At 50.0% G+C, this 27,637-nt stretch overlaps 1 protein-coding gene across 1 annotated transcript; it reads right to left on the reverse strand.

The window, feature by feature from the left end:
- Window positions 1–701: 701 nt before the first annotated feature.
- MPP1 (membrane palmitoylated protein 1) lies at window positions 702–27,637 on the reverse strand. Its single transcript, XM_030305451.1, has 12 exons — window positions 27,470–27,637; window positions 15,251–15,394; window positions 15,001–15,079; window positions 14,016–14,101; window positions 9,841–9,909; window positions 8,566–8,762; window positions 7,051–7,157; window positions 5,805–5,885; window positions 5,071–5,151; window positions 2,955–3,157; window positions 2,740–2,814; window positions 702–1,360 (listed from the first exon to the last, which is right to left on the reverse strand). The coding sequence occupies exons 1-12, from the start codon at window positions 27,569–27,571 to the stop codon at window positions 1,184–1,186; spliced, it is 1,401 nt and encodes a 466-aa protein (XP_030161311.1). The 5' UTR covers window positions 27,572–27,637; the 3' UTR covers window positions 702–1,183.

Consider the following 27,637-nt stretch of genomic DNA (forward strand, 5'->3'; position numbering starts at 1 on the left):
TATCTACGGAGTGGGTCTGGGAGGGGGGGATCCTGAGCGTGGCCCGGGGCTGGGTTTCCCTCTGAGTGAGGTCAGAATGCAAGCCTCCAGCAAGTCGTGGCGGGAAGCTCACTGTGCCCCCGCTTAGTGGGTTCTCGTGCAGGATGGGAGCGTCTCGTGTGCATTTCTACGTGAACGCACGTGTTTGTGACCCCAGCAGCTGCTGTGAGAACAAGGGAGTGGAGTTTTCCTTCTGGACACGGTAGTTTAATTTGGGCAAGGAGTCGTGGGTGTTCTGAAAACCAGGTCTGGAGAGCGAAGCAGCTGAAAGGAGCGGCTGGTAGAACGGGCAACGTTCCCTCGGGAATCTTCACAGTACCTTAAATAAACGTGAATGTGCGCACTCCCCCTGTGGAATACAAATGGGGTGATCACACATTTGTTGCCAAACTTTCTTTAGATGCGCGCACGCGTGTATGCGCGCGTGCGTGTGTCCGGGTCCACGTGTAAGCACCGGGTCATGCCCTGCCCAGTGCGCACACACACCGCTCCCGGGAAGTTATTTTGACCTCTAGGTTCCAGATTGTTCCATGCTGGAGGGGAGACTTAAGGACCCAGGAGAGGTAACTGGGACTGATGCTGCCCTCGGAAGCTTAAAGCAGGTGGTGCGGTTTCCCTCTCCAGAGACCCGTGTAGGCGGAAACGCAAGGAGACACAAGACATCGGCGTTTTAACACATTTTTATTGCTTTTGAGGGTTTCCCTAGAGCAGACATCCTCCTATTGCACAGCTGTTTCATTTTGGCATTTTAGAAAGTTGAGGCTGAGGTTACAGATGCTTCCAAGACCAATGAAGTGCCCGGGGTGATTCGAGGTGAAGGCGCACAGGCTTTAAGGGACAAGGTCCGTCGCTTTTCCTCTCTGTGTGCACCATCTTTGATTAGCAGTTGCGTTTTGACAGTATTTTCGGCCTCAGGTTTCCAGAGAGCCTTCTGAAGCCCTGATCACTGGGGCTCCATCTAGCAGGAGAGTCAGAGCCCAGCCAGGAGCCGGCACCAGTCTGACGCCCACTGGCGGAAGTAGGATAGGAGCAGAGTGCGGGAAGCTGACAAAACTAGGGGAGCGTCCCTGTTTGTCTGAAAGCAAGGAGAATGGAGTTCACACCGCTAGAGAAGGGCGGACGGAAGCTCCCCCGTTCTGCAAGCTTAGTAAACCCAGGAGACGGGCACCCACTGTGGAGAACTGCACGCCCGCTCGAAGGCTTCTTGCAATTTCTTCAGGGTCTCATCGACGCCATTGTTGACCAGCGAGAGGTCAAAGTAGTGCGCGTACTGGCTGCGGATGGCCTCGGAGTCCTTCTGCAGCTGCTGCAGGGCCTCTGTCTGCAAAGGAGAGAGAACCACGGATGAAGCGGTCCCAGAGGCCAGCGATGGATGGCGTGTCGGCGTGCGTTGACTGTCGTGACCCTGCCTGGCTCAGAACCACCTGCTTAAACACTCAAACCCTGAAGGCCTTCCTTGGGAATGTTAACAGGATGTACAGAGGCGATCAATTAAGAACGCAAGTCTCAGGGGATCTCAAAGCAACCGTGACGAGAATCACAGCTCTGAAGACCAGTAGCTCCATCGAGACGGCATGGACTTGAGCAGCACCCCCAGTCCACGCCTTTGAACACAGCCCTTCCCAGAACCACCACAGCTGCAATCCGGGCCTCTGTCTAGCATCCCAAACCTGTGTCCACGAAAAGACTGAGCACTCCATACAAGTAAAAATGCGTAGCAATAAACACCAAAATACATGCCAAACTGGGAAAAAATATCTACAACTATCTATAAGCTCGGAAAAATGAGCCGCGGACACGAGCAGGCGGTTCACAGAGGAGTTGACACAAACAGCCCTCAGTAGTCTGGCGAGCTACTCAACCATTGGCAGCAAAGGGTGGAAGTACAACGAGACTGCGGTTTTCCATTAGATGGGCCAGAAATGAACTCTGGATAACATGCGCCTGGCACACGGAAGCAAGCACTCTCGCGGGTAATTTGTCTCCAAATTCTCAATTCCCACTGCACGCATCCTCGGACCGGGCAGCCCTGCCGGGAATTTCTCCTACGCCTACATCTGCGCACGTGTGGAATGCCACATGTACGGGCCGGTCGCCGCGATATAATCTGTAACGGTCCTTTTGAAAACAACCCAAGTGGCCTTCGAGAAGGAAATGGCGAGACTGAACAGTTATGTCACATACGCTCAATGGGAGACCACACGCGTACTAAGAAAGGCGGGAGAAGCTATCTACGCAGCGACACGGTGAGATCTCCAGGCCGGGGACAGTGAAGCGTATGGAGGATGATGCAGAGCGGGTAGGAGCCCCTCCCTCCTCTCTCCCCACAGCCGCACACACCCCAGGGTGGGTTCAGGGCCGCCTCTGGTACCCCTGCTTTGTCCCACTTGAGCTCCTGTCGCGCCGGTGTGGGGGTCTGCCAGACTGTCCGTCTCTGCCCCTAGACCCTAAGCACTTCGGGAACAATGACTGGGTCTGATTCCTCTTGCCCCCTGACCTGGCCCGGCTGCCGGCCTAGCCGCTGGCCCGGTAAATCTAACGTGCCCACGCCCTTTGGCTTCTTGGCCTTGCGGAAAGGATGGCAGTAGCCAGGAAGCTCGTGGGGGATTTGTGACGAGCTGTGCTCTGGACCGATGTCCCAGTCTGGGCAGACCCAGACAGCGAACCTCCATCCCCCCTGCATAACCCCGTCCTTCCCACCTGGGCGCCCTGGTCGGTGGGTGCGATGAACACAATGAACGGTGACAGCTCTGCCGTGCGGACAATCTTCAGGGTCTGGAAAACGAGGAAGGAAGAAGAGAGGACCGGACTCAGCCGTCACGACGGGCAGCACCAAGCCCGTCATTCCTGGTACCGCTGCCCCGGCTCTAGATGAACACAACCCCATCCGTTCCTGCCGTGGCGTGCCTACCCACCTGGGGCTCGATGTCCAGGATGGCAATCTTGTCCTGCTTATGAATCTGGTGCACGGTTTCAAATTTGGTGCCAAACATGTTGCCCTGGTAGCTGCCAAACTCCAGGAACTCGTTGGCGGAGATGTCTCTCGTCATCTCTTCGGTGGAGATGAAGTGGTATTCCTTCCCATCTTCCTCACTCTTCTTGGGCGGCCGTGTGGTATCTGCGCCAGAACACAAATCCCTCACCGTCCCCTAGGGGCGTGGGCCGGGGTGTCTGCCTCTGGTACGGGAGGGCTCAGCAGAGAGAGGGGTGTGTCCCACGGGGTCCCACAGGGCTGACACTGGAGCAGGAGATGCCCCGTCCGCCCAGAATGCATCTGCCTTTCTTTAAATGTTTTTTTTTTCAACGTTTATTTATTTTTGGGACAGAGAGAGACAGAGCATGAACGGGGGAGGGGCAGAGAGAGAGGGAGACACAGAATCGGAAACAGGCTCCAGGCTCTGAGCCGTCAGCACAGAGCCCGACGCGGGGCTCGAACTCACGGACCGCGAGATCGTGACCTGGCTGAAGTCGGACGCTTAACCGACTGCGCCACCCAGGCGCCCCTGCATGTGCCTTTCAAGAGGCGAAGCCCAATGTGGAAAATTTCTATCCCTTTCCCCATATGAAGGGTCATCTCTTCCACCGCCAACCCCAGGAGCGTTAGAGCTCACAATTTGAGAAATGACAGCTGAAAATACTTTTTAAGCAGATCTGTGAGCCATGGGCAGCGTTCCATGTAAGGACATTTAAAGTTGCCTTTCTGGGGGCGCCTGGGTGGCTCAGTCGGTTAAGCGTCCGACTTTGGCTCAGGTCATGATCTCGCGGTTCGTGGGTTCGAGCCCCGCGTCGGGATCCGTGCTGACAGCTCAGAGCCTGGAGCCTGCCTCAGATTCTGTGTTTCCCTCTCTCTCTGCCCCTCCCCTGCTCACGCTGTCTCTGTCTCTCAAAAGTAAATAAATGCCAAAAAACATTTTAAGTTGCTTCTCTGTAGCTTGGAAAGAAGGGTACTTCAGTTTGGTTTAAACTGCTATCGTTAAATGGTGGCATGTTCTTAAGGCACGGCATTTACTACCACTCGTATCAGTCGTCATCTAGGTACAATGTGCTCCAGATAGCACAGCTTGAAACTCCAGCATCACACGCTTCCCGGCACACCTCTCCTGCAGCCCATCCGCATCCAGCCCCCTGCCCCTCCGTCTTGCGCGTCGCCCGCGCAGCTCTCTTCCTGGCTGCTCGATCCCAACCTGCACATGCCTCTCTTTCTTTCCATCTTACAAAACAGCAACTCTCCTTCACTGGCTATTTCTGCTTTCAGACACCCCCACTCAGTCCTGAACCCCGGAACACCTGCTGTCTTGTCTGCCCCTCGTGTGTCACTTATCTCTAAAGGCACAGTGTCGAAGTAAGGAGTGCAACAATACTAATACTAGATTCTGAATAGGGTTTTCTACCCTGATGAACAGTGCCTCCTCCTGGGAATACACATAATCAATCACACTACGCAGCTTCGCTTCTGGGAACGGAAGGTATCTGACTCCCGGCCTGATTCTCCTACTGAGGGCAGCTGCCGAGACCGGGCCTCTCCCGAGTGCTGCTTTGATTCAGAAGACATTTCAGGAATGAGAGGCAGCCCAGATGTGAAGCAATAGTGGGCTAGCTAAGGAAATTACCGCGTAGCCACTCAACGGACTGCGGTTTAAGCTCATGAGAACATGTTTATGATATAAAGTAAAATGAAAAGAGTAATAGATGTGTTGTAAAGATTTTAAGTAAGCTCTACACTTGACATGGGGCTCAAGCCCACAACCCTGAGGAGTATATGTTTTCAATAACATTACCTGCTTGATTCTTTTAAATATGCAGTGTGTAATAGTCAATATTTTCAATATTTAAAATTATTTTCTACCACTTCTGTGACGCAGGCAGACAGCACAGAAAAGAACAGGGGCATAGTTAGTTATCCAGAGCGATGACACATATATGCTTCTATCTTTCCAAATGGTGCTTTGTTTTTCTAATCAACATTTAAAATCACATGGGACACAGAGAGTGGCACTCCTGCCCGGCCCGCAAGGCCCCTAGGGTACTCACATGGGGCGGGGTACGCAAACTTGTCCGGGTTCTGGCTGAGGAGGGCACTCTTAATGTGGCTGCGGCCGACCCCGCTGGCTCCTGCGGAGGGAGGACAGAAGCTTGGAGAAGACAGAATGTGGCCTGCTCTTTCCTCACGAAGCCTTCTGCTTCTTTCCCCCAAAACCAACGTGGGGCTAGGTTGAGGGATGAGACGTGGGGGAAGTGGGCTCAGGAGGGCTCGGGGCTCCGGGCCCTCGCGTCCCAGTCAGGGGAGGAGGCTCCGTTTCAGGGCTCGGGGTCAGGACTCAGAAGCTAACTGGTTGCCACAGAGGAGCCAGCTAACACATGGGGTTTTCCATCCTTTTGTAAAGATGTCGCTTTGCCGAGCTCTCCGAAATTAACGGAACCGCACTGAAGGCACTGTTTTCCCCGGCAGTTTCTCCAGAACCCTAGTACAGATTGGCTAAGCAACTACTGTGTTAGCTCCAAAGACAGTGGGGCGAGCCACCCACGTAAAGCGAGCTGCTGAAAACCTTGTAAGGATTCGTTTCATTTGTAAAGCGAATCCACATGGGATATACCCGTAAGGCTTCGGAGAGCACAAGAGGTGGTGCTTTTCTCCCCCCTTTTCCTGCTCACTGCCTTTTTTTTTTTGGAGTGGGGCTGCACTATGCAGTGCGGGTGGGACCACCAGGAGGGACATGCAGTGTCGCCAGCAGAGCATCGTGGGCGGGAGGACAGCAAGGCGGTACCTATAAGCACCAGGGTCTTCCTCTTGAATGCGGGGAGCCGAACAACTTCCTCGTAGGAAACGACGTCCAACTGGTCAAAAACTAGAGACAGAGAAAAGCGGTGTTCACTTTCACAGCCGGGGAGAGCGGCGGGCCCGGCCATGGGGCCAGTGACCCGGGACGCTGGCCTGGCTTCACCGATGTCGCGCTCTGGTAGGTCACAGGCCGCAGGGGCCGTGATCGAAGCAGTGAGGCCCCGAGCTGCCCCAGTGCTCTTTGGGGCAAACCACACTTAGTGGCCCTGCAAGGGATGAGGGGGGCGCTAAGCCACTGTTCAAGCCAGAACACCATCGGGAACGAGCACAGTGGCTGCTGGCAGAGAATGACAGCCAGGGTCACGGACGCCGTGCCTGTGGGTCTATTTGTTGGGTTTCCCAACTCGACAGGACTCTGTCACTGAGTTCTCTGGACTCTAATATTCTTTCTTATTTTTTGGACCCCATTATTCTATTTCCTCTCTCTTGTCCCTAGTTTGTTACCTCATGCCCCTGGGACATGCCACCTGGCTGCTCGAGATGGAAACCTGAGTCTCGTCTTGACTCTCTGTCCCTCCCAGTTCTCCCATCCCCCATTCTTCAGTGCTGCCAGAGAGACCGGCTAATCCCATCCCCCACCCCCGGCTCAAAGCCCCGCACCAGCTCCACAGACACACCCCAGAGCGCGAACACAGTCCCTCCATCTCCGTGCTTAGCCTGCGTTCCTGCCACACCCCCCCCCCCAACCCGTGCTCCGGCCACAGCTTCTACTCCTTCCATGTAGGCTCCTGACACATGAAGTGATTTCAGGCTGTGATTTGCTCACATTCCTGTCTTTGTTTTGAACACTCCCAGCGGGAGTTGAATGGTAGATTATGATTCATTTGTTATCTACAATCTGCTTGAACCCATTGGTAATTTCAGTCTATTACCTACCACGGTAGGTAAAAAGCAAAGGCAAAATGAGTTCTTAGCAAAACGTGCTATTTTCTGGGGTTGCTCAGACCATCAGCGGGCCAGGCTGATGGCACTGACTTGGTGAGAAAGGTCTGGATCATGAGCAGGTGTGAGCAGACCTCTAGCCTTCCTGTACATGTACCGGGAAGATGAGGGTTGTAATCAAGAAAGCCAGAAGACACGGCATGCTTTCTGTATAACGTATGGTCCACTGTGCAGGACGCCAGCCCCCCTGTGCCACCAGGAGCCCGCGGAGAGGATGCCGGCAAGCTTACTGGAGCTGTGCTTGGCCAGGTACTTGTCTTTGTACTTCTTCTTCTTCCCAAAGGGACTGCAGCTTGGGGCTTCACTTGGAGCCGACTGAGCCACACTGGCCACTCGCCTGGCAGGAAAAAGTGATGAAGAAAGTCAACGGAACCTCAGTGTAAAAGGCCCAGGGCCATTCTCCCAGAGCAGGGCTTGGGGACCTCCTTCCCCTTCTCCATTAGACCTCCAGACCGAGGGCACCTGGCTGGCTCATTCGGTAGAGCACGCGACTCTCGATCCCGGGGTTGTGAATTCAAGCCCCACGTTGGCTGTGGAGATTCTTTAACAAAATCTTGAAAAACAAAGCAAACCTCCAGACCAATGTGCCAAAAACTTGGTGCTGGCCTTGACCTTTTCCTCTCTCACACCGCTCTGTGTGTCCCTCGTCCTCTCCGTCTCTCAGCCCTCACTTGTCTCTCCCTCCCAGCTTCCCCCATCTCTCTCTGTGTGTCATCTCTGTCTCCAATCTGTGTGTCTCTCACATCCACTCCCTGCCTCTTGTTCTCTGTCTCTGCCAGTTACCCCCTCAGCTGCCTCTCTGCTCCCTGCTCTCCCGCCCCACCCCCTCCTCCGTGAGCAGAAGGCTCTGGGTGTGTGCTGAGTAGGGTGTAGACCAGTAGGGAGGTGGTGAGAGAAAATGTGCATGAGCCAACCGGTACACTGCATTTTTAGTCTTGCACTTGAACCTGAGGGCCCCACGAGAAACAGGCGGAAGGTGCCTGGCTGGCCCGGCCAGGCTGCACTGAGGGGTGACGCGGCAGCGGAGGCGGGGGACCCTCCCTCTTGCACACATTTGCAACACCAGGTATTTGGAGGCCCACAAAAGAACTCTCCAGAGAGGCATGGGAGGTGACTGAGACCTGAGAAGCCATTCCCGTGTGAGTCTGCACGGCACCCAGCTCTGAGCCTTTGTTCTCTACGAACAGGGCCACTGTGCCCACGGGACATAGCGTGTGCGGAGTGCCTAGTGCGCCGCGTGGGGCACCGTGAACTGGGTGCTGTCTTCAGACAGGTGACCCGGAGCCTGGTGCCCGCACCTGTCAGCAGACAGCATGCACCACCCAGCAACGGCTCGCTTTCTCGGCTGCGGTGCTTTCTGAACACTGACGAGCGGGCCACAGTATGGAAACACACCGCACACTGCGCCCCCGTATCATGCACATGTAGGCGTAGAAATAAATACTCCAATACTTCCCTCCGATGTCACTTTTCAAAAGAAATACTTGTCGCACCCAGTAAACTGATGGCACGTGCCGTTACAGCACGGTCCCCCGTGTGAATACCACTGTGCCACTGAGTCCTCCTGAGGAGGACCTGCATGTTATCCCCACCGTGCTACCTCGGAGAATGGCCTAGAAGCCACAGCTGATGTATTTGGGCCTTTCGCCAATACCATGCAGGGTCAACACTGTATTTCATTTGCTGCTCTAATTGTGAAACGGCTAATAATTCATGTGGCCGACTCCACCTGTATGAAAGCTCACCATTCCTGTAGCTCAGGGGAAGGGATCAATCCTGCTGACTCCTTGGAGGAACCTTCCACCCGCCCTTGCCACCAGTTACTGTCATCCTTGTTGATTATCTTGATGATGTCCCCGGTGACAAACTTCAGCCCCGCCTCCTTGCAAGGGATCAGGTGGTCCTTTTTGGGGTCATAGTCAAACTGCGCTCTCATGAACATCTGCAAAATGAGGCAAAGGGTCAGAACTGCAGGGACAACAGGGAGGCGACAAAGGTGAGACACAGAAGCTGGTTATTGGTCTGAGTTGTCCATCCGTCTGTCTTAGAGTACAATGCAGCTACTATCTGAAATGCACATTTTCTCAGTCCATCAATTAACAATAGGAATGTGCCAAATGCTGATACCCCTTGTACCCACAATCCACTTCTATGCAGAGGTTGTCAGTTACGCCGTGTGGAAAAGTCACCACAGCATTATTTACAAAAGTGAAATACTGGAAGCAAGCTAATTTTCCAAGAATGGGAAATTAGTTAAGTATGGCTACCTACTGTATATATTACCATGCAACTATAAAAATCAATTTGCAGGGACACCTGGGTGGCTCACTTGGATAAGCATCCGACTTCGGCTCAGGTCGTGATCTCATGGCTCGTGTGTTCGAGCCCCGCGTCGGGCTCTGTGCTGACAGCTCACAGCCTGGAGCCTGCTTTGGATTCTGTGTCCCCCTCCCCTCTCTGCCCCTCCCCTGCTCACGCTCTGTCTCTCTCTCTCAAAAAGAAAATAAACATTTAAAAAATTAAAAAAAAAAAGAAAATCATGCCACAATAACATAAATGACCCGGAACAGAAACTTTACAAAACATCATATGCCAAGGCCCTATCTGAACACTTTCTCTCGACTACTGACGCTTTCCTTTGGCACCATTAACCACTGTGTTTAAAAACATTTGCCAATTTGCCTGTGAAGAATTATACTGCATACAGTTTACTTTGTGTTTTTTTGATGACTGGTGACACTGGATATTTTCTCATGTGTTCAATAGCCATTTGTATTTTTCCCCGTCTGAATTACCTCTTCATCTGCTTTGCCCATTCTTCTCTTGGAATAAGGAGATGACCCTTTCCTTTCACATCGCTTACAACAAGCAACTCAGAAAGAAGGTCTGCTCGTTTGTAATGGATGTTAATTTAGTTCAGAGAGCAGCAGGCAGCTACAGTCGTGAAACACTGAGAGCTTAGAATCACATCACTTCAATCGAATCTCAAAGAACACAACAGAGAAAATGGTGTCACCCACCTGTAGTGCAGGAAGACGATTCTGCTGGTTGGGAATTACTTTTAATGAGATCATTCCTTTGGTTTCTTTCTATTAAAAAAAACAAGCAGAGAAATAAAACTGTAAGGAAACTAACTTGGATGATCTGCGATTTCAAAAACTCTCATTTCCCCTCTCAAAGTCCCAAAAAGTGTTTTTATCTAACACACATTTTGACCACACACTTTGAAATTTTGTAGGACAATTCCTCCTTCAATACAGAAGTCTTGTGTGCCCCATAAACCAGTGTAACTTGGAGACGTACAGAGAATAATGAAGAAAAAACTAAGGATTTTCCCTCTTCCCTACACTCAACCCCAAAAGGTCCCCAGAAGAACCTAAAGTGAACCTAAAATGAACCCTGGCACACATACACCCATGCCTTTCTCCACACGAAAGAAAACATTTCCAAATATTTACACACATATGTCCATATTCACATGCACGTATTTTTGTTTTTAACAACAACTGGGCATGTCGATTGCTGCCAATCTTTTTGTCACTGTAATCTGCTACAATAGACATCCTCGAACATATATCCTTCTAGATTTGCATTTTGATATTTAAAAAATTTTTTAATGCTTATTTCTTTTTGACAGAGTGGGGGAGGGGCAGAGAGAGAGAGGGAGACACAGAATCTGACGCAGGCTCCAGGCTCTGAGCTGACAGCACAGAGGGGCCCAAACCCCCAAACCACGGGATCATGACCTGTGCCAAAGTCAGACGCTCAACCAACTGAGCCACCCAAGTGCCCAAAGCATTTTGATTTTTACAGAATAAAATACCATGGTAGAAATGCAGAATTAAGGGGTGAGAACATTTTAAAAGCTGTCCTCATATTACTCTTCCAAAAGATTACAGCGACTCCACTCTCACCAGGAATATATGAGAGGCCCTTTCCCCCTATTCTTGCCAGAATTCTGTGCTAACATTCTGCCAATCTGACAGGTGGAAAGGATTTCATGGTTGCTTCATTCTGTAATTGTATTACCATAAATAAAGTTAAACCTCTTTTCAAAAGCTTTTTTTCTTATATCCTTTGTCTAGTTATCTGTTTGGCTGTGAGTCTTTTGATAACACAGTTTAGAAGTTCTTACAGCGTTAGAATTATTAACTTTCTACCTATCATATGTGCAACAAATATTTTTCCAAGCCTACCGTTTCTGGGATGTTTCACCACATAGCACAAATTACCTTCTATGTAGTCAATTATATTTACACACATCAAAATGAAGCACAAATTTTGAAGCTTTACGTGTCACCGCAGGCTCAGGAATCAGTGCACCCAGCCTTACTGAGAAGCACCATGAGGCCAAATCGCCGAGCAGCCTGCTTTGTGGAGGAGGCCCTGTGGGGAAACACATCAACCTTCTCGTGCTGCCCATCGTGGGACACTCGGTTCTGCTTCCTCTGGGCGGGAAGGTGCCCCAGATGACGTCGTATATGAGAGACAAGCGGGTGAATGGGCCCCACGGATCAGCGTTCCAGCAGGAAGCAGGTGGCCTGCCCCACAGGGTGCCGAAGACCGCTGAATGAAGGGGCTATTTACAGCCCCAGGATGGCAGTGGCATTCTTACCCCCCACGGGCCTGTGGGCACATGCTTTCACCCTGTGTGTCTGCGTCAGGATCCAAATGAAGTCCACACCCTGCAAGTGGGTGATCCGTCTCTTTAGACTCTCTTCACCTACCTGTTCTCCTCAGTCCGCTAATTTCTTAGCACTTGCCAAACGGTGCTGTTCTAACCATCACTTGGTGAACTAGCTGGAATACTGTCCCCTTACGGACTGTGAGTTACCCAGTGGTAGAGTTCATACAGGGAACAGAGGGACAAAGGCATCATTCTCTGTCTGTGTTTACCACGTTCCAGAGTAATGAACTGGTTCCCTCACATCCTCCAATTAGCTCATAATGTGTACGTACACACACACACACACACACACACACAATTACAAGTAATCTAGTTACAGATACTTTTTATAACCCCCTTCGTCTTCCACATTCTTTTGTCAAGGTCCTGTCCAATCTATTTCTGACTGTTTAATAATTTCTTTTCTTCTCCTAGCTCTGGATTGGTTTGCCTTTTTCCAGTTTCTTAAGGTGGAATCTGAGGCCACAGATTGTGAACTTTCTTGTTTTTTAAGATAAGTGTTTTGTGATCCAAACCTCTACTCCAGTACAGCTCAATCAGCGTTCTACAGAATCAGATATGCTGTGTTTTCATTTTTATTTGCTTCAAGGTACTTTCTAATTTCCCTTGTGATTTCTTCTTTGGCCTATGGGTTATTTAGAAGTGTCTTATTTAATGCCTAAGTATTTAGGGATTTCCAGATACCTGTTTTTGATTTCTAATTTAATTTCATTGTGGGCAGACACCATATCTTCTATGTTTTATGGGTCGAGAGATCTCTCGTGAGTTTGAGCCCCGCGTCGGGCTCCGTGCTGACAGCTCGGAGCCTGGAGCCTGCTTCGGAGTCTGTGTCTCCCTCTCTCTCTGCCCCTCCTCCACTCACGTGCGTAAGCTCTCAAAAATTAATAATAACATTAAAAAATTAAAAAGAGAGAGACTGAGACCTGGGACAGATTCTGGATCTGCCTTTTCCTCCTTGCAGCTCTACCAGTTTTTGCCTCAAGTATGGTGAAGTTCTGTCATTAGGATCTGGGTAAATTTGCTCCCTGTTACTTCATTTAGTCAGAAGCAGAAGTCCAAGTGAGGGCTTTTTTAAATTTTTGTTTCAATGTTTTTATTTATTTTTTTGAGACAGAGAGAGACAGAGCCTGAGCAGGGGAGGGTCAGAGAGAGAGGGAGACACAGAATGTGAAGCAGGCTCCAGGCTCCGAGCTGTCAGCACAGAGCCCGACGCGGGGCTCGAACTCACGGAATGTGAGATCATGACCTGAGCTGAAGTCGGACACTCAACTGACTGAGCCACCCAGGCGCCCCGATTTTTTTTTAATTATTATTTTTAAATGTTTATTCATTTTTGAGAGAGACAGAGGCAGAATGTGAGTGGGTTAGGGGCAGAGAGAGAGGGAGACACAGAATCCGAAGCAGGCTCCAGGCTCCAAGCTGTCAGCACAGAGCCCGACGCGGGGCTCGAACTCGCAGACCGTGAGATCATGACCTGAGCCGAAGTCAGACACGCAACCGACTGAGCCACCCAGGCGCCCCACTGAGCCACCCAGGCGCCCCCCGATTTTTGTTTTTTTAAAGTAATGTGTGGGGCGCCTGGGTGACTCAGTTGGTTAAGCGGCCGACTTCGGCTCAGGTCATGATCTCGCAGTCCATGAGTTCGAGCCCCGCGTCGGGCTCTGTGCTGACAGCTCCGAGCCTGGAGCCTGCTTCGGATTCTGTGTCTCCCTCTCTCTGACCCTCCCCCATTCATGCTCTGTCTCTCTCTGTCTCAAAAATAAATAAACGTTAAAAAAAATTAAAAAAAAAAGTAATGTCTATGCCCAACGTGGGGGTCAAACTCACAGCTCTAAGATCAAGAGTCACAGGCTCTTCTCACTGGGCCAGCCAGATGCCCCTCAACTTTTCATTTATAATATCCCATCCACCGTTTATAACAAATCCATGATGGGGCGCCTGGGTGGCTCAGTCAGTTGGGCGTCCGACTTCAGCTCAGGTCATGATCTTGTGGTTTGTGGGTTTGAGCCCCGTGTCGGGCTCTGTACTGACAGCTCAGAGCCTGAAGACTGCTGCGGATTCTGTGTCTCCCCTCTCTCTGCTCCTCTCCTTCTCAGGCTCTCACTCTCTCTCTCAAAAATAAAAAACATTTAAAAGTTTTTTTTTTAAAAGAAAACAAATCCACGAATAGGGATTCCTATCTTCATTTTACAGATGACTTAGAGAGGTTAATTTACCTGCTCAAAATCATGGCTAGAATAAAGTAGAGCAGGATTTCAGAGCTGCCATCAAAGACCAAAGCTTTCTGACACCCACTCCAGTGTTCTTTCTAGATAGACACTCGGGGTTATTTGCCTTGGTTTAGAAAGTTACTAAATGAAAGCAAACAACTGTCATTTGCTGCACAGAATAAAGACTAGCGGTGGTACGAGTCCCCTCAAGGAGTACAAAGACTTGACATAAACTCATGTACGCAGACACCAATGTGGTTCCACACTTCACAAAGACGACGGCAGAGACTATACCCACCATCGCCTTCTGCAGCTGATCTACTGAGTGATTAGTCACGTTTGTGCCATTGATTTCCAGGATCTCATCCCCGACGTGAAGGGAGCCTACCACGAAATGAAAAATCAGTCCACAAGGAATAAACATTAAAACAAGAGCTGTCAATATAACTCAAGATACCGCAGAAAAGAAACCACGACCTACAGCATTGTTCTACAACAGACTGTGTAAAACACTCAGGGTTGAGAATATTCAAGGATGCGGGAAGGGAATGGTTCTTTTGAGTCCCTTGAGGGACGTATCAAGGCGAGCACTCGACAGTTTAGTATGACCTCGTCCTCCCTGGTCAAGCCGAATAAAAGCACTTCATCCACAGCAAGTTTAATGTTTCTTTGTTGTTCTACCTAATGGTAAAGTTCATCAACGGTTAGATTCTATGTGAAGAGTAATTACCAATATTTGTGCCACCCTAGATACAAAACAAAAGTTCTAACTGAACAGAAAAAGGTAGGGTTCAAAGCGTGGGATGAATCAGGTGGGCAAATACAGGTTATCATCCGCTACTAAAAACAGGTCATATTTTAATGTTCTCTCACCAACCTCCCAAATAGCTTTGACTCAATGATGCATCTGAAAACTGACGGCACCTTCACATTAAGGAGACACAACGGTTACTTACGATTATTTGTCTAAATTCTATTTTCGCAGTGCAATGCAATGGGCTGCATGTAGTTAACCGGTCAAATATTGGGTGGAAAAGTATTGGCGTAAAGAGGTGTGCAAGAATGCTCAGAGGGAGAGACAGTGGCACTGGGCAGTTCATACAAAGGTCTTATAACACAGTTAAAGAGCCAGTTATTAAGCCACAAAAAAATCTCCTGTCTCACACACACACATACACACACACGCTCCCCACTGTAAAGGCTGTAAGCCTCCAGCCCCCCAGCACTGACTGGCATGTCGATGGTTCTCTGACTGAAGCACTGCCCAGGGCCCCCATAGTTACCTTGTCTGTGAATCATGCCACCGTGAAGAATTCTGGCCACTGTACAGGACTGCTTGTCATTCAGCTTCAGGGTGATTCCCTGCAAGGAGGACACAGGGGACAACAAACTTTATTTGCAGCTCTTTCTGAGCTTACCCGTAGGATGATTTAGGAGGATCTCTGCAGAGGAAGATCGTTCATCGTCCTCTTGTGGCCTGGGGGCTCAAGGGGTCGAGAGTAAGCAGTGGGCTAGAACAGGACAAGGGATTACCATGGGCTCTTCTGTGACCTTCTCGAACTGGATGAGTCGCACCTTCCTCACGTCCTGCCCCTTGGCCTGGGCAGGGCTGCCTGGGGCAGCGCAGCCGTTGGTGTACATGTCCTCGGTCATGGCGCTCGCCTGATGCGACGCAGCCTGTCGGGTCAAAACAACAATGCGTCAAGTCAGCGGCGAAGGCCCACCATCACTCTGGAACTGCAACTCTACAATCCAAAGGGCTCCGCAAACCAATGGTTATTGCATAAGCTTGGTGTCCCTCACCTGGAGTGACGTGAGGCTATTTGTAAATGCTATCATCCGACTTAACAGACGTGCTCATCTGGTCGGCTGCAGACGCGTTAAGGTGTTTAATGCCCAGGGTGCTGCCCAGGACCCTGCTGGGGCTGTAATGAGGTGTAATACAATTCACAAAATTCTGATTTCTAAGGCACACCGCCACCAAGGCCGCGGGGAGGGCTGTGCACCCATGGTGTCTATAGCGAAGACCCGAGGTGGGATTCGTTCAAACAGCCTGATGCTTTGCATCAGGCTGCAGTAAGGATGATTCGCGTTAGCATTAGCCTCTCACAAATCATTTCTTTGGCTACAAACAGGAAGTTCTATCGGGACTAGAGAATTAGGCTTAGCCCTCGGCCTACGACGATACCGCTTAACCTGAGGGGTCCCTCTACGTGAGGTTGCCGCCACCCCTCCTGCCATCCCATGATGACACCTCCACTGTGACCCCGTTCCCCCCATCTTGACAACAGCAAAGCCAGATGACTGGTGCCACCAGACAGTAAGGCACTCAGCATGGCATCGGCAGGAGGACAGACAACGGACCAATGGAATGGAATAGAAAGTGCAGACACGTGGTCCGTGTCCGAACCTTTCAACACAGATGTGTGGCCACATGCCACGGGCACCAAAAGATGTGGACAGTGACGTCATCATAGCATTATTTTGTAAAAAAAAAAAATGCTGTACAATTTAATTTTTTGAACCATTTGACCATAATCTGAAGATATCATGCTCCTTAACCCATAAAGGTTTGTGTATTTTCTAAGAACAAAAACTTTCTGAAAAACGCAAATTTAGCATTGATACAATACTACACCTGGTCCTCAGTTTCTATTAAAATTTTATCAGCTGTCCCAATAATGTCTTTTACGGCTACATATATTCTTCCCCAGACCAGGAGCCAGAACCGTGCACTGCATTCAGTTTGCACAAGCTTTGGCCTCCCTTAACTTGGAAAAGCTCCTCAGTCTTTCTCGGTCTTTCGTGACCTTAACATTTTTTAAGAGGACAGGCCTACTGTTTTGTAGGCTCTCAGTTTTGGTTCTGCCCCGTGTTTTTTCATAATTGGGTTGAGGTCGTACATTTTTGGCAGGAATCCCACGGAAATGGTGGTGTTCCCTTCTCAGAGCGGCACTATTCTTAAAGGCCCGAATCTGGAAGGACCTCCCAAGTCCATTAACGGTAGGATGAATGGACGCACGTAGCCATTACTGATACCACACAGCAGCGAGTGTGCAACGTGGGTGAATCTCTCAGCCTCCTTTGCTGCTTCTTCCTCAGGTGTCTAATCTGCTAATGTTGAAGTGGCCCAGAACTTGTGGTAAGACATGTGACAGTGGGGAAGGTCAAGTGGAAACCTCCGACGGTGCCCTCCACCCACCCCAGATGAAACAGTAAATCAAAAACAGCATGGCCAGCTAGAGGAGGAGGGACAGGCCTGAGCTTGGTTTACAAAAGGGCCAATTGACTATTTGAGTCCAAGCTCAAAATGGAGAGCAAAAACATGCCAGCTATACCTGGGGGGCCCCTCAGAGATACTAAGGGAGATTTTCCCGAGATGGGGGTGGTGTGAGGGGCATGCCTCGTCATCCAGTTTGTGGGGTAGCAGAAGCCGAAATATCCCCTGGTGGGAGTGTCTCCATCGAGATGGAGACTCATTCACTCACTTCCTCCTGGGCCCAGGCCCTGGGGGGAAAAGGGCTAGAAGATCAGAGGGGACAGGCTTGTGGATGGTATGTTAATTTAATCTTTATAATTTAATTTAAATTTATTTATTTTGAGAGAGAGAGAGAGAGAGAGAGAGAGAGAGCGCACACGCAGGGTTAGGGCAGAGAGAGGGAGAAAGAGCATCCCAAGCAGGCTCTGCTCTGTCAGCATGGGGCCCAACTTGGAGCTCGAACTCACGAACAGTGAGATCATGACCTGAGCCGAAGTCAAGAGTCAGACGTTCAGCCCACTGAGCCACCCAGGCACCCCTGATATTTTAATTTTAATTTACCTCATCCTAAGAGGTCATCAGAAACTCCGATGAGATGGTGAGGCTTGAAGGAGTGTTATTTACTGGCCTCGAAAGACAGAAGTGCTGAGAAAGAGAAACTGCCTGTGTAGCAAATGAAACTTCAAAAAGCTCACACGACCTCTATGTCATATGACCCTTCAGCACCACTGCTGGGATGAGATCGGTGCGTCCGGGGCGGCGTGGCCACAGACTCATTACCGCTATTCAAACAGAATTGGGGATGATAGGTTGGTATTTAGAAAACATACGGACTGGGGCACCTGGGTGGCGCAGTCGGTTAAACGTCCGACTTCAGCCAGGTCACGATCTCGCGGTCCGTGAGTTCGAGCCCCGCGTCAGGCTCTGGGCTGATGGCTCAGAGCCTGGAGCCTGTTTCCGATTCTGTGTCTCCCTCTCTCTCTGCCCCTCCCCCGTTCATGCTCTGTCTCTCTCTGTCCCAAAAATAAATAAACGTTGAAAAAAAAAATTAAAAAAAAAAAAAAAGAAAACATACGGACTTATGACACCTGGGAGTGCAGAACTCTCCAGGCCATGGTTAACAACACGGTTAACAGTGCGCACGGCACGTACGGTTAACAGTGCACACAGTACGTAGCAATGAAAAGGAGGTTCCAAGGTTAATCTTGAAGACATATTATTCACTAAAAAAACCAGAGAGATGAAAGGTATGCTATCATCAGCACAGTGAACACAATGAATATATTCATATGTGCTTATAAATGTACGAGCTGTGTTGGAGACAGACATAAACAACAGCAATTATACACAAACTGGATTGGAGTCCCTGAGTCTTTTAACAAACAGCTGGATAACTTGGGGCAAGCGTGGGGCCTCGCTCCCTCCCTCCACCCCTCTCCCCTGCTTGCGTTCTCTAAAAATAGAAAATAAAATTAATTAATTAAAAACTTGAAGAAAAAAACCCTATAGAGAAGACTGATGGTTCCTAGAGGGGATGTGGGGGATGGGTGAGACAGGTGATGGGGATGAAGGAGGGCTTGTGAGGAGCACTGGCTGTCGTATGGAAACGTGTAGGATCACTATATTGTATACCTGAAGCTAATATTGCACTGTATGGTAACTGGAATATTAAGAAAAACTAAAAAAACAATCTAATTAAAAAATGGTCAAAGCATCCCGTTCTGGAGCATTCAAGATGTGGAAGAGAGGACACGGCGGGTGCCCCGGTGCAAAATTCCAGACTTCCCTGGGTCTTTCGGTAGCAGCCGTGATCAACTGTGCTGACCACACAGGAGCCAAAACTCCGTGCATCATCTCTACGGAGGGGACTGAGGGATGCCCGACCAGACTCCCCGCTGCTGCCGCGGGGACACGGTGATGGCCACGGTGCAGAGAGGCAAACCCGAGCCGAGAAGAAGGTACATCCAGCAGTGCCAACGGGACCACGAAAGTCGTAGCGGAGAAATGACGGCGTGTTTCTGTCTTTCGGGGACGAGGCGGGCTCACGGAAAACCATGAAGGCAAGGGGAAAGCTTCCGCCACCACGGGCCCGGGGTGCGCACACTCGGGGCGCAGGACCGCACCCGATGCTGGCAGCACTGCACGAGGCCTGGGTGTAGTTGTTTAAAACAATCACAAATTATTTGCTATCCTTTCCCCTAAAAGGGCCAAAGACAGGAAGAAATATTTCACTAAGGAAGATAAATAAGGAGGAACGGCAAGGGATGAGCTAACATAAAACACAGACGACACTAGATGCCCGTGAGGACGCAGAGAACGGAATCTCTCATCCTTGCTGACGGGAGTGTAAAATCGCACGGCCATTTCACAAGAGAGTTAGGGACTTTCTTAAAAAACCCACAAGACATAATAAAATAAGATAAAATTTAAAAATTAAAAAAAAATGTTTTTAAATGAAACAACCACTTTACAACCCAGCCATGTCACCCCTAGAGAAATGTTCACACAAAACTTGTATGTGAAGCCTTATAACAACTTTATGCCTAATAGCCAAAACGTGGGAACAACGAGAATGGCCTATAATTGGGTAAGCCGTTCAACAGATGACCGCAGCCCATCCGTACCACGAAACATGTCTCAGCAACAAGGAACAAAGGCACTCTGATGAGTGAAAAAAAAGCCAATCTCAAAAGGTTGCATATTCTATGAATCCATTTACATAACATTTTTTTGAGGGGGGTACAAGGGAATGAGGGGGAGAGAGGGAGAGGGAGAGGGAGAGGGAGAGGGAGGGAGGGAGGGAGGGAGAGAGAGAGAGAGAGAGAGAGAAGCGGGGCTCACCGGAAGCAGGGCTTGAACTCATGAACCATGAGATCACAACCTAAGCTAAAGTCAGATGCTTAATGACTGAGCCACCCAGGAGCTCTAAATAACATTTTTGAGATGAAAAATTACAGAGATGGAGAACAGATCAGTGGCTGCCAAGGTCAGAGCGACAGTAAGAATGAGGAGCAATGTGGTGACAGAGCGGTTCTGCACCTTGATGGTGGAGGCGGTGGTTATACACATGCACACATGACAAAATAGGACAGAACTACACGCATACGTCATACCGATGTCAACTGCGTGGTTTTCATACTGTACTACGATTGAACTCCCAGTAGATAGAACTGAACTTCTTTGGATAAAATAAGTAGCAAAGTGGCGGGCAAGCAGCGCCCATCTGCAACCAAAGAACTCTGAGAAAGCCTGGTACCGAAGAATGGGTACCGGTGACAGGTCCTTGACAAGTATGCAGCGTACACGATCGGTCTTCAGATCCCCATTCGTGTTCTGGGACCGGAAAGTCAGAGGCCACGATACACGGTGATCAAACAGGTCCCCAAAGCACGGCCCGTGGTGACCTGGGACGGTGTGGTTAAGCCTCTTCAAAGCTGAACAGCTGCTGCCACAGTCCACACAACAGGGTGAGACATTAAATATTTCAAGTAGGTGGATTCAGCAAATCAGAGGAGAAGCAGTGCCAAGTTGGAAGGAAGAATCCCTTTCACAAATTAATCGCCGGCGCTGTCTGTACATTTTCACCCTGCATGTTACAGGAGGGATGTGGGGGGTGAGGAACCGAAGGCCCTCTGACCACGGCCGCGGTGAAAACACGACGGGCTGCAATCTCGCATGTCGGGCCTCCGAGTCCAAAATAGAACCCAGGACTTTCCTTGACCCTCATTTATTGATTTTTGACCACTATTACCCATGGGACTATTACCCATGGGGCTGAAAACTAAACTCAGGCAATCATTCCACGGGTTTATCAGCAGCTACCGTTTATGCGCGTTGCTAAGCACAGTGGTTTACAGGTGGCCATAAAGTCAGGAAACACGGATCGTGTTCTTTTATTGTGTGCTGTAATGTAGCACCAATAAACTGCTTACGATGATTCACCTCGGTTTCCAGACTCCGCGGCCCCTGCAGAACGCTCTAAGCGACGACAGATTAGAAAGTCTTAGTCCAGAGAACACAAACTGACCTTTGAAAGGGGAAGAAGCCTACACGGTCGTGTACCTAGAACAGGCAGATAAACTGGCACTTACCTCATGTTGTTCTTATTCAGCTATATTACAAAGATCGTTTTTGAACGCGTCAGCCTTTAAGTTAAGGACTCAGCAGAGCTTACCAGAGGCAGAACACATTCCAGTCAGAAAAGTCCAAGAGCTGCCATCCCAAAGGTTGGTCTTTCAAATGTGCTTATCCATCAAGATGTTCTTCGAGATGACTAAGAGTCACTCTCACACTCGCCCAGAAGTTGCAAACGATGACGAAGATAAACGGAAATGTCGAACGTGCTAACTAAAGAACCAACTTGCAACAGTAAGGCTTCTAAAAGCAAAGCGCGATGTTCTCCACCACAGACTTGTCACTGAGCAGCCCTGTCCTTCTGAGACGCACGCTACACTCCCCGGGGCCTGTCTTCCTTGGAAGTTCCCTACACTACTCCTCAACCTCATGTCGCAAATTCCTCTGACCGGCCCTCATGTCTGTCTCCTCATGACAACTGTAGGAGCAACAACACACAGACAGACACTTACATTTGACGTCTGTACATGCACACGCACACGCACAGAGTGAAGGTGACTTCTTAATTCAATCTGCGAGGCTGAGACCCCATGAAGTACAGATCTCCACGTGGTTAAGTCATGGTCTCTGCCCTTGGCAGCTCATGACTATAAGGACAAGTCGTTCATTCATTCATTCATTCATTCATTCATTCATGTATCCAACATAAATGATAAATGGAAAGATTTCCTCCATCAAGTTTAAGATGGTCTTAGACTGTATGTGCTCAAAGGACTCAAAACAAGGTTTCCACTTTCTTCAAAACTAGCTTCACCAAGTTTTGAAATGGAGCTTCACCAAGGCTTTCTGAATGGTGAGGAGGATGGCATCTATGGGGGATGAAGGGGAAGACGACAGGAAGTCCTAGGGGCAGACCAAGGAGCGGTCTGCTCTTCAGTGGGACGCAAAGACAGAGGAACCAGGACTCAGACACAAGTTCCGCCCGATGAGGCCGCGTTGCAGTCCTCCTGCTACACAACTGGCCCAGACTGAACTCAGGAGAAAGGGAAGGAGGCTGCCTTCGCCTCAGGGTAATGGACGTGCCTAAGACTGACCGAAGAAATTGCAGTCCTGTCCCACCGGGTCATCCACTCGTCTGCCACGGAGCAGGCTTGTGTCCTGGTCCCTGATTTGCTCCAACGTTTCTTGTTTCCACAGCTGGTAATACATTCCACTTTGAGACAGAGATTTGTCTGTCCCTTCTGTTTATTTTGTCTCCTCAAGCTGCAAGACAAGTACCACACAGGCAGGGGTCTTCATTTTACTCACTCTTGGGTCCCGGGCACCTAGAACTCTGCCTGGCTCTAATTTAGGGAGCTTGCTCAACACTCACTGATGACATGAATCACTCCCAAGGCACGTGCTGCTGTTTTTTGGGCCACTACTACCCCCCCGTCACCACCACCATGCGAATGCTAGGTGACACGAGTCACGTTGAACAAATACTAAAGTCAAACGTGCTAGATTCCATTTTGCAGGGTTCACTTCAACCTTAAAAATCACCACCCTCCTCTCTGGTGCACATGGGAGGCCCCAGGGCTAGGATGGGCACGGTGGGAGCGGCTCGGGTTAAAGACGACTGCTCGACCGCTCGGATTCTGGAGAAATTGGGGCATAAACACCCACCCACGGCTCCATGTCTGGCCTTTGCTCTGCAGCCTTTTGGCCTTTCATTATCCAAACTGTGGGAGTGCTAACGCCCCGCTGCTCTGAAAGCCCCTTCGGAGGAAACATCTGCAGCAGGGTTCAAAGGGCACAGGCAGCTGGTCAAAGGAAGCTGGGATTTAAAAAGAGATGAAAAACAAACTTGGCACTTGGCGGGGGTGGAGGTCGGGGGGTGGCCAGTGGGGGGGGGAATAAAACTGGGACAACTAAAGCTGGTTTTTTCATCCAAACAATCGGATTAAGAGTGACAGTGAACGTAGGAGAGGACAAACATTTGTTCAGCCTACTGTTAGGCTCTTTGCCAACTGCTTTCACATGGAGACTTAGAAGGCCAGGCGAAGAAGGCAAGCCATCACCAGAGGGCAGACTATGGTGGTGGTGGTGGGGGGGGTGCAAACACCCACTCCAGCCTGGGCAGGATCCACTTCCAATTTGGGGCAGAAAAACAAACAGGACGGGCCTCTGGGTGGCTCAGTCAGTTAAGCGTCCAACTCTTGGTTTCAGTCCAGGTCATGAACTCACAGGTTCTTGAGTTCGAACCCTGCATCGGACTCTGCACTAACAGCGCAGAGACTGCTTGGGATTCTCTCTCTCTCTCTCTCTCTCTCTCTCTCTCTGCCCCTCCCCCACCCACACTTTCTCCATCTCTCAAAATAAATAAATAAACTTAAAAAGAGCCTGGAGACTGCTTCAGATCCTGTGTCTCCCTCTCTCTCTCTCTGCCCTTCACCTGCTCATGCTCTATCTCTCACAAAAATAAACGTTTTGTAAAAATTTTTAAAAAAAGAGAGAAACTGAGAAAATCAAGAGTGCTGTAAAGTATTAGACAGAAATCAGCACTTTTACCACAAATGACAAGAGCTGGAGAAGAACTGGGGAGAGAAAGGCCTAGAGCCAGGAGTTTCTGGCCAAGTACTATCTTAAAAATCATGCATTAACTAGGCACACTGTTTCTCAGGCACTAAATCATTCGAGAACACATACATCAATCAATCCAAAGGCCAAGTGTCTAAAGATCCTTTTCCAGTGTGCTTTATCTACCCAGTGTACTGTGTATAGAGGCAAAGGCTTCTTCCCTTGCAAGGAGGGTGACTTTTGAGCAAAGACCTACATATGTTTTTGGTTCATGTATATTTCTTTATATAAAGGAAAAGGAAAAAGTGAACAATCAGAAGAGAAAATTCCATATTATGAAAGTTGTACTCTGGTTCCCTAATTCAGAGTTTTTCTTCCTGTTCCCCACCCTGGGGTGACTTCCCCTCCCCCCAGCCACTGCTGGAGATGTGCTTACTCCTGCCTTCTTACACTCCACACCCAGGGCCCTCCTTTTCTTATTTAAAAAAATTTTCTTAACATTTATTTATTTTTTGAGAGACAGAGAATGAATGGGTAAGGGGCAGAGAGAGAGTGAGTCACAGAATCCAAAGCAGGCTCCAGGCTCTGAGCTGTCAGCACACAGCCTGACGCCGGGCTGGAACTCATGAATCGTGAGATCATGACCTAAGCCAAAGTCATACGCTTAACGGACAGCCACCCAGGCACCCCCAGGGTCCTCCTTTTTTAGGAGGTATGAGCAATTCACTACTTATGGATAAAATCTCTGCATCCATGAAATGTCAACTGATTTTGTTTCCCTTTCCCCAGGGGACATTTTACAGTGTATCAAGACATTTTACAGTGTATCAAGGCATTTTTTGATTGTCACGACTAGGGGGGTGTATTAGTTTTCACAACAGAGAATGATCAGACTCAAAGTGTTACTCAACAAGAACCTCAATGGCTTCACACAAGCAGTTCCCCCCCGCCTGGAGCGCTGTTCACCAATTACATCCTAGACACCCCAAGACTCAAGGTCTGGCAGCTTCACAGCGCCCTACACCTGCCTGCCTGCCTCTGTGGCCTTCATCGTTGACTCCTCAGCCCCAGAACCAGGTCCACACACAGTAGGCGATCAACAAGACTACATCATAGCCAAGGACGACCAGTGTGGACTAATGCATCTGCTGCCTAAGAATTGACAGATTTTAGGGGCATCCGGCTTCGGCTCAGGACATGATCTCACGGCTCATGAGTTCAAGCCCTGTGTCGGGCTCTGTGCTATCAGCGCAGAGCCCACTTTGCATCCTCTGTCCCCCTCTGTCTCTGCTCCCCCTCTGCTTGCGCGCTTTCTCTCAAAAATAAATAAACGTTAAAAAGAATAGATCTTAGTGGAAGCTCACCTGTAGCCTGACCTATGTTAGGTCATTTTTCATCACGGGAGACGCCCAAGCGAATGTTGAGGGATTTTCGACATACTACTTCATGGGAAAAGTGTCGTTTTTAGCAGGATGGAAGAGGAATTCTATGAGCAAATTTACAACCACTAATGAGCCCTGCTGTAAAGAATAAGGCCAGAGGTAGCTTATGAGTTTCTCCAAGGAAAGAAATGTACTTCAATATGGGAGACAGGCCATCGTTCAAACCTATTGCAAAATTATTTCTTGGCAATACTTTTTCAATATTAAATGTGGCCTATGATCAGAAGTGCAACTTCAGGTTTTGAGTCTTGAGAACTTTTACAGAAAGCACTCTCCGCACACGAGGCCTTCAGCAACATCATTTTGAGAATTCTATTACAGCCCACAAGTCCTTCCCAGGTTTTCGTACTTCTTACCAGTATGGGGCCGTGCTGACTGCTACCGGACAGGCGGTTCTTAGGGACGTGTAGGGTGCCCCTGTGCGGTTCTAAGTGCTCGACACGCATCACGTCAGGTCACTGCCTCCACAACCCTCCACACAGGTGTGTCTGACAGAGGAGAAACCTAAGGCACAGACAGCTTCGGCAGCTTGCCCAGGGATACACAGCAAGTGAACGGTAGAGCCCCGGAGGAAACACAGTGGCTACCCAGTAGGCCCATATGCAGTACTTTGGGACCAACTGCCAGCTCCACAGAAACTGTTTACTCAAAGGGTGCGCCACAACATAACTCTTGTAGTGACGGGGCCTTGTTTCGAAGAGCCACGCAATCTCTCAAGCCTGCACGTAAGGAGCAGAGAGGTTTACACAAAGTCGGGTCACTTCGTTATATACGGGGCTCTTGTTGGGCTCAGTGACAGGAGCCTGATACAGTTGGATTCCATTTATAAGACTGTAAAGGATCACCAGGGAACTTTCTGGAGAAATGAAAGGGTTCTATATCAGGATTTTGGTGATGGTTACATGACCATAGGCATTTGTTAAATCTTACTGAACAGACCAAATGCATTTGTGAATTATATGTATGCTAATTATACTTCGATACAGCTGCCAAGAGTAAATTTAATAAGGAGATTTTTATTAAAAAGTCAAGGCTCAGCCAAGTGAACCAATTATAGAGGAGAAGCAAAATCACACATCCAAGCCTACGGGGAGCCAGGTAGTTTTAGACCCCGATTCCCTCTTAGTGCATATTCTACTAGAGAACGGCAAGTCCAATTTTGTCTTGCCATTTGAAGAACAATAGTGTCTCCCCCACCGGGTCATTCTAGCACTCACTGAAGCCTAGAATATTGCCATCACGACTGGAAACAACAGACAGGTGTGAACATGGCACTGATGCTTATCAACTGTTTCCTGGAGCTTCCAGTCCAGAGTCACGGCTCTCCTGTTTGCTTTACCTTGTGAACCTTCAGTATCGTCATCTGTGGAAGTGGAAGGTTATGCTAAATCTCTAATGTCCACCTCTTCAGTCGTTTATTAATTCAGCAAACATTTCTGAGGACCTATTTATCAGGCATTTAAAATAAAAACCGTGAGCATGAAATAGCCCTGCCCTGAAAAATCTTGCTGTGGAGAACAGGGATTCACGCTGACTTCAGGCTGGGTCAGGGCAGAAACACAGCTGCTGCCTGGCTCTGGCTCACGCTCTCGCTCTCGCTCTCTCCCTCTGCACATTCACTAGTGGTACCTGACCCCCCAGTCCGTGCAGCAGGCCAGACTAGGTGCGGGGTCGCCGGGCCTATCTTCGGGGTGATGGCCCCAACTGCGAGCCAGCCGCAGCCTCCGGATGAGTGAGCGAGCATTCTGCTGGCTGCACCTCCGCCCGAGAGGACCTCCTTTTGGTGGGTGAAACCCACACTCGGAACTATGTGACAGATAACACGGAAACCATCAACCTCTTCTGGGCATCTTTGAGGATAGAGGATAACGGCTCTTTACCACCCATCCCAGGAATCCGGAGGGCACAATGACGTCAGCCACCCGTGGATCCCTTGTCCACCCGAACACGCACACGGGCCACCCCGTCTGCACCGCAGCCCCAGGGGCCGTGCGCGAATGCGGAGGGACGGTGAGTGAGCGCTTTAGAGGCAGAGTTGGGTTTTACAACCTTCTCTGCGGACCCAGACACGCGAGCAGTTCAACACGCAGGCGGACCCACTCTTCTTGGATCTGTTCCCCAAAGTCTTTCTGTCACCCTGACTTCCGTCCACGGGGAAGTTTGCCTCGACCTTAAGCAGCGCTGTGTACAGGCCGCGGCCTCTCCGAGTTTCCACCCAGAAGGGCTGCGGGGGTGGGGGGAAGACCCACCGCACCTGAAGCCCCCGAACGAACCCCGGTAGCCGCCGCGGGCTCGGCTCCGAGGCCGGCCGCCCGCGGCCGGGGCCGCGGACCGAGCAGGTCCCGCGGCGGGCGGCGCGGCCTGGAGCCGAGCCCCGGCCCCGCACCCCGCGCCCAGGACGCCGCGGGGCCCTCTCACCTCGGGCCGGCTGCGCTTCTGCAGCAAGTGCTCCAGGTAGAGGTCGGAGAGCGCGGTGCGCATGCCGCCCCCGCCCTCGCCCTCGCTCGCCTTGAGCGTCATCTTGCCGGAGCCTCGACGCGGGGCCGCGAGCCGCGAGGCGGGCAGAGCCGGGAGTGCGAGCGCCGA

This window comes from Lynx canadensis, chromosome X (assembly GCF_007474595.2).
Source record: "Lynx canadensis isolate LIC74 chromosome X, mLynCan4.pri.v2, whole genome shotgun sequence".
Taxonomy (NCBI): domain Eukaryota; kingdom Metazoa; phylum Chordata; class Mammalia; order Carnivora; family Felidae; genus Lynx; species Lynx canadensis.